The 7,253-nt window shown below is 69.0% G+C and overlaps 1 protein-coding gene across 1 annotated transcript; it reads left to right on the forward strand.

Annotated features, from left to right (window-relative positions):
* The first annotated feature begins 1,301 nt into the window (after positions 1–1,301).
* On the forward strand, positions 1,302–5,145 carry TCF15 (transcription factor 15 (basic helix-loop-helix)). The gene is made up of 2 exons (XM_019539453.1): positions 1,302–2,354; positions 4,664–5,145. The coding sequence occupies exons 1-2, from the start codon at positions 1,878–1,880 to the stop codon at positions 4,736–4,738; spliced, it is 552 nt and encodes a 183-aa protein (XP_019394998.1). The 5' UTR covers positions 1,302–1,877; the 3' UTR covers positions 4,739–5,145.
* The last annotated feature ends 2,108 nt before the right edge of the window (positions 5,146–7,253 follow it).

Consider the following 7,253-nt stretch of genomic DNA (forward strand, 5'->3'; position numbering starts at 1 on the left):
TGTCCATCACGTCCGGGGCCGGGGCCACGCACCGAGTCCGGCTTTCTGTCGTCGGCGTGCTTCAGCCGCCCCGGTCTGTGCGAACGACGGAGCAGCCGTGCAAGTGCCTGGGGAGCTCCCGCTAGAGCCATCGAGGTCTCCACAGTGCTTTTTGCTTTTAGCGTTCCCTGGCCCAGCCTGCCGCCCCCCGGCCCTGGGGCTGTCCCCCCCACGCCCACAGCCTTTCCTTGCTAGATCCACAGGTAAAGCGCAGCCCCGGATCCGCACGCAGCCCTCGAGCCAGGGTCGCTGCTCCAGCCCAGGCAGGGGGGATGTGGGCACTGCTAGGGGACATCGGGTGGAGGGGGAGCACTGGACGCTTGCCTGGATGATGGCGACTTTGGAAAGGGGCTGCGGGGAGGCGCCAGGCCGGGACCTGAGGGGTCAGGCCGGCACAGAGGGGTGCACCGCGGGCCCGGAGAGGTTGCAGGGGTCCCTGGAGCTGCCAGGCATCCCTGCCACCCTTGGGGCTCTCTGGAAAGGCCCGGGGCCTGCTCTCCCTGCAAAGCCGCATCCCGTTTCCTCCCCGCCACATAGCTGGGGCTGGAGGCTCTTTGGGGCAGAGACCGCTCGGCTCTGGGATTCCCTCTGCTTCCCCCTCGCCCTCTCCGGCAGCCCCAGGCCGTGCCCGTGTGCGGGGAAGGGGCAGTGGGGAGGGAACCGGGGAGCTGGCGGGGGTCTGCACCAGGCGCGCTCTCGGCCTGTTTGCTTAAGCTGCCTCTGCAGCTTGACCTGCGGCGCTGCCGGATCCGCACGCTCGGCCTCGGGCCGTGGGGGAAGGACGAGCAGGAAGCCTTGGGCTGCTTTCCTTGGCTGGCTTCCCCTCCTGCCGGCGCTTTCTGGGGCACGCGGCGCGGGGACTGGGGGGAGCAGGCACCGGGGCCGAGAAAGCGAGAGTGCACGAGACGCACGGCTCTCCGGCGGGAGGGGAAATCTCTCGGCTATAACTCAGCGGCGCAGGAAGGCGGCGGTGGGCAAAACTCCCCCCGCGCCGGGGGTCAGAGCCGCGGGGCCTAGCCCCAGGTGGAGGCCTCGGCCGGGCCAGGCTCGCGCCCCCGGGGAGACTCCTGCAGGTCACGGTTCCCGCTCTCCTTGCAGGAAAAGATGTGATTTTTCCACTGCCGGCACACACCTTCCTCCCGGAAACGCTCCGGGCCAGGCAGGCGGGAGCCCCGCTCCGGGGCAGCGCGGGGCTCGTGGGGCGCGGAGGAGCTGCTTGCCTCGGCGCTGCGTGCCCGTGGGCTCGCTGCGAGGGGCCTGGGCTGGGGGGCCTCGGTCCCAGTCCGTCCCCACTGTGGCTCGGAGCCTCCTGCTTCGCCGTGCCCCCAGTGTCCGGGCCTGGGGACGGAGGGGCTCTAAACGGAGCCGGACAGCTCGCCCGCTGCAGGGCCCCAGGCCGGGTGGACCCCCAGGAAGCGGGGGCAGAGCAGGGGTCTGGCTGCGTGCGCCCGGGGCCGTGTTTGCAAGGTGTCTGGGCTGCCCGCGCGGCCCCGCTCCCCCTCTTGCCCCCGGGCAGAGGGCTCGGAGCCATCTCCCTGCACCCGCAGCCGCTAGCTTTAAATCCTGGGGGCCGGGGCAGCTCGGCAGCCCCATTGGCTGGCCGCGAGGCAGCTCCCGGCTCCCAGCCCCTCCCCGGGCTTATATACAGAGCCTGCTGCGAGTCCCCCAGAGCGAAGGTACCACCCTCTCCGGCTGTGCTCGGAGCAGCTGGGAAGACGTCAGGACCTGCCGAGAAGCCCGGGCGTGGGCAGGGCTGGAGGTGGGGGGTCCCCAGCGCGCCGGGGGGGCGCTGAGACCCACAGCTCCCGGGGGCCTGGGTCCGGCCGGGGGTCCCTGCCATGGCTTTCGCCATGCTGAGACCCGTGGCGGCGCACGTGCTGTACCCCGACCTCAGCCTGCTGTCGGAGGACGAGGAGAACCGCAGCGAGAGCGACGCGTCCGACCAGTCCTACGGCGCCTATGAGGGCCTGGAGCCCCACGGGAAGGGGGCCCGCAAGCCGGGGCCGCTGGTGCTGGTGAAGCAGCGGCAGGCGGCCAACGCGCGGGAGAGGGACCGGACCCAGAGCGTCAACACGGCCTTCACGGCCCTGCGCACCCTGATCCCCACCGAGCCCGTGGACCGCAAGCTGTCCAAGATCGAGACCCTCCGCCTGGCCTCCAGCTACATCTCCCACCTGGCCAACGTGCTGCTGCTGGGCGAGGGCTGCGAGGACGGGCAGCCCTGCTTCAGTGCCATCTACGGCGCCAAGGGCGAGCTGGAGGGCAAGCAGCCCCGCAGCATCTGCACCTTTTGCCTCAGCAACCAGAGGAAAGGGGTGAGTCCCCGTCGCCGTCCCCACCCGCCAGGGAAGGAGACCGCGGGGCAAGGGCCTGGGGGACCGGTGCCAGGGCGAGGCGAGCACCAGCGGGGCACGCCCGGCTGCCTGGGGCGGGTCGAGGCAGGGCAGGGGGACAGGGCCGCGCTGCATGCGAGCCCAGCGAGAGCCCGGGGGTGGGAGCGAGGGCCGGCCGGAGCTCAGTCCTGCCCCAGGCTCTTGCCGGCCAGCCGCGCAGACCCAGTATCACCACGCAGAAGCCAGGGGCGGGTCTCTGCGCTCACCTGGGTGCCAGGGCGTAGCCTGTCCGGCTGGTCGCGGAAGCGGGATGCCCGCACGCCGCCCCGCAGCTGCTCGCCACTCCTGCCTGACCTTCCCCCCGGGGTGCTGGCGTGGTCACCGACAGCTGCCTCAGGACTGGCGTGTTTTGCTTCACACGCGGTTAACTGCACGGTGGGGGAGAGACGGAGGGCTGGTGGCGTGCCCCCCACCTCCCTCCTCTGCAAGCCAGTGTCTCTAACCCGGAGGGCAGCAGGGGTGGCATCCAGGCCTCGGTCCTGGGGTTTGTCTCTACTTCTGGGGTCTCTTGGATGCCTGGAAATGCACAGCTGGGTCCCTGGGGTGGAGGAGGGTTGCGGGGGAGCTGAGCAGACAGACCCGGAAGAGCCAGCAGCCCCTGCAGCCAGATGTTCGAGCCAGACACACACACGCCCCGCTCCCGCATCACATAGCATGTGCTGTTTGCATGAGCTGGGTGCATGCTCAGACCAGACACAGGCCTGAGGTCCAGCCGGGGACCTCAGCTGAGTCCGAGGGCCTGAGTCCGGACCCCAGACCCTGAGGCTGTGCCCCCGGGTGTGGGGCTCCGGGCTCATCTCCAAGCCCTGAGCGAGTGGGCAGCGCGGGGGGCAGGCTTGGGCACAGCCTCCCCCAGAGGAAGGGGCTAGAAGAGGGGTTTGTGCTCCCCCTAGCCAGGCTGAACCCCCCGCCCCATGCGCCAGCCAGGAGGTCGCCAGCTCTGCCTGGGGTGGGGAGCACAGAGCAGGAGGGAGGAGCCCGAACGCCCCGAGGGGCCCTGGGCTGCAGCCCCTGTCCAAGTTTCATCTGCAGGAGGATGGGAGAAAAGCAGAGAGGTGCAAGCACTCACCCCGTTGTCCTCCAGGACAGGCCACCATGGGGCTGGGGCTGGATGTAGGGGCAGCGTCTCCCAGGATCTACCCCATCCCCTCCAGGCCCCTGTACCCGGAGGGACTCCCCTGGCAGCCCCTGCTTCACCCCCTGGATGAGGTAGGCGCACGCTGCTGCCCGAGACCTTCCCTGTTCCCCCGGGCTTTAACCCTCTCTGTTCGCCCCTCTCCTCTCCCCCCCTCCCCTCTCAGCTCCCTCCTGGGGTTGGGAGCGGTCTAAGATGAGAGGCTGACAGCCAAGCCCCCCTTGCCCCCACGTCCGGGGGCAGCAGTGGCCCCTCACTGCTGGGCACTTTGCTCAAGGGGGGCAGGAGCCCCGTGCAGCCACCTGCTCCCACGGGGCACCCGCTCCTGTTGGGGACGGCTCTGAACATCCCCAGCGGGGAAGCCTCCGCGCTGCCCCAGAAGAGAAGGTCTAGGGCTGGGAAAGGACCAGCCCCAGCACGCGGCCCCGTGCGTCTCTGTGGTCAGCATCCTGAGGCCTCTGGAGCTTTGCGGGGAAGCGGGTGCTGCGGCCGATGGCCGCGCCCTGGAGACCTGGGCTCCAGCCCCAGCTCGGGCGAGAGGCGGAAGCAGCTGTGCCCCTGTGGGCACAGCCACGGGGCTCTGTGCTCCCATCGTCAGCCCATCGCCCGTCTGTGCAGCCCATCGCTCAGGGAGGCTGGATGGGCTGGGCTGGGGGAAGCTCAAAGGAGACGAACTGCAGAGGAGGAGGGTGGAAGGAGGGACACGGCCAGGAGTCCCACAGCGGGGAAGCCCTGTCCCCCAGCTCCCAGCTCAAGGCCTAGCCCTGTCCCGCGGCCGGGGGAGCAGTGGGCCAGTGCTCAGGCCCCGGGGCAGGAGGCTCTGCTCGCCTTGCTGGAGACGTGCCTTGTGCCAGGTTGGGGCAGCTTCACAGCCATGGGGCAGGATGGGGAAGGGGGAAAGGCGAGGGAGCAGGAATCACGGCTGGGGGGCCTGGGTGGGAGATGGGCCTGGGCTCTCAGCAGCAGGCTGTTGCAAGCCGATGGGGGGGCCTTGCTTAGTCCCCCTGCCCCGGCGGGCACTGCCCCTCTGCTCCGGGGCCGTGGATGTGCCCTGCCCCATGCCCCCCATCACTCGCTTCCCCTCCCTCCCCTGCAGGGCAGCCGGCGGCAGCTTGGGGGCAACTGCCTGAAGGTGCGAGGGGTGACGCCCGTGCGGGGGCCACGGAGATGAGACGGGGCCCGACACGGCAGCCCGGAGGGCCGAAGCCCAGGACACACAAGCGCCGCACTCTGGAGTGGGGGGAAGGTGCCAGCGCCCCCCCGGACCCCCGGAGAAGACGAGGCCATGTGGCATGAGGGGCTGCTCACTGGACTGTAGGGACACAGAGGGCTGGGGCTGCTCAGCTTGGACTTGAGGGCAGGACCCGATCCTGTACCATCCCCGGCGGACAGCGGGCGCCCCGGCAACGCCAGGACCCCCTGCCTCCGGGGGGTGCCAGCCCGGCGGCTGGGCTCCGAGCGCAGGGGAGCTCTCCGGGCCGTGGCGCGGAGACGGCGAGAGGGCAGGGTCTTGCTGGGCTGGCCACCACGAGTCGTCGTATTCAGCAGGTTTGAAAATAAAACTATTTTTGGATCAGCCGGCAGGTCTGCTCTGGCCCCAAAACCCATCTTGCACCCAGCCCTGGGGAGCGGGCACGGGGGCTGGAAGGGAGCAGAGGGGGCTCAGGGCCACTCTAATGCATTTCCCAGCTCCCCAGGGCAGCCCAGGCCACGGGCTGGACCTGAGACCATGCGCAGAGGGAGTTCGCCCCAGCCTGGACAGTCCTGTGGCCTTAGCTGCTGCTGCAGGGATCACCTGCCGCCCCAGGCTCCAGGTGGGGGGGCGTCATGCTTCCTTGAAATCCCCAGGGGCCAAATTCTCCCCCTCCCCAATTTCCCCTGCATGGCGTGGGTGCAAAGCTCCCCCAGGTGCCCCCAGGACCTGCAGGTAGCAGAGCACTTGGGCGTGCTATCGCCTCGGCTGCGCGGGGACGCGGTGTGTCCCTGAGCACGGGCACAGCTGCGAGGCTTTTCGCCGGTGCTAGCGACTTGCTGCTGGGCCTGGGATGGAGAGCCTGCTTCCACCTGGGGGCTGGTCCCCCCCTCGCCTAGGGGACTGGCTGTGCCTGCCTGCATAGCTGCACTGACTCCTTGCGTGGAGGAAGTCTTGAGAGCCCTGCCCGCCGTCTCCGTGGTGGTAACGCAGCGGGAACCAAGCCTTAGCCCGTGCTCACGTGCTGCCCTGCATCAGTCTGTTGCATGGGCTCCGTGTAGCCTGGGATGGCCCCGGCAGGGCTGGGAAAGGTGCAAGGAGGCAAAGGGGACGCAGCTGTGGGGCAGGGCGCCTGGGGCCGGCCTCCTGTACATACAGCAGAGGCTGCAGGACCCGCCAGCTGGGCCCAGCCCCAAGGCCGCGCTGGCTGGGCAGACAGGGATGCATCAGCCGGTGAGTCAGCTCCACGCTCCTGGGGCTTTCCTGGGGGCTGCAGAGCCGTGCTTTTCCCAGGCCAGGAGAGGACAGCCCCTGTGGGGCCTGGGAGACCAAGCACCAGGCAGGATGGAGGAGGCGGTATCTCCCCGTGCACATGTGAGAGGCACCCTCAGATTTGAGGGGTCCCTCCATGCCCCCCACGTGGTCCTGCTTTTGCCTCCTATCAGGGCTGTGGCCATGCCCTGCAATGGGCCAGGCTGGGGGTCGGCGGGGAGGGGGAACCAGCAGCATCCCCAATGGAAGGAGCGAGGGCTGCTCCCCAGGGTGTGGGGTCCCCCCTCCGTCCATCTGCCTCCCTCTCTCCCAGCTCCCTTCCCCCAGGGGTTGATTTATGTAGCTGACAGCGCGGCACAGCTGTGAGCCTGAGTCCCAGGCAGGGCCGGGGTGGGTGGGGAGCAGTTTGTTCTCAGCGTGTCTAATCTGTACCAGACCCCGGTAAACAGCCGTGAGATTCTCCAAACAGCCCTGGGACATGGGATCCCTGCCCCCGGGTTTATGGGAGGGCACGGGGAGGCCGGGGGGGCTCGCGTCGGTAAACAACCGCAGCTAGACAACGTGCAGGGGGGTGTTTCCTCTGCAAGCCCTGCAGCGCCCGGGCAGGCCGGAGGCGCGGAGGCCGAGGCGGTACTAGCAGCTGGCTCCTGTTGCCGCTGTCCGTGCATTGGGCAAGGCCGAGCTTGCACGTAGCCACCGGGAAGCAGGGACGGGGTGAAAGGGTACGGCAGGGCTGTGGCGGACGTGTCTCCACCGCTCACGCTCTCCGTAGGTGCCCAGACCTTCGCCGCCGCGTCCCTTCCATCCCCGCGGCCCCGGGATGCGTCCCTCTGCCTCCCTCCTTCCCTCGCCCTGTCTTCCTGAGCTCGGACACCCTTGGAGCGGCTCTTGGCCGCTGCCCCTGAGACAGGAAGGTGTCCCCAAGTCTCAGGAAGGAAAAACACTCAGTGCTGAACCCACCGCAACCATCTCCGAGGGACTGGGGCTGGCGCGGCTCCAGGCCTGACATCACCTGGGAACTGGAAGCAGGACCGCAGCTGCGCTCGGCTCCTGTTATTTTTCTGTTTAGCTCGTGTTTTTTAAATGTTCTTTTTATAGCTCGCTTTTTCCCCTCTCCGTTCCCCTCCCAAATACTTCAGGCTCTCTGAGACTTCAGCGCGAAGGGCCAAAGCCTGAGGAATGCGGAGAGGCCGGACAGCGCGTTGCTTCCTTCCCAGGAGCC

The sequence above is a fragment of the Crocodylus porosus genome, unplaced genomic scaffold (assembly GCF_001723895.1).
Source record: "Crocodylus porosus isolate Cpor-Errol unplaced genomic scaffold, CroPor_comp1, whole genome shotgun sequence".
Lineage (NCBI taxonomy): Eukaryota > Metazoa > Chordata > Crocodylia > Crocodylidae > Crocodylus > Crocodylus porosus.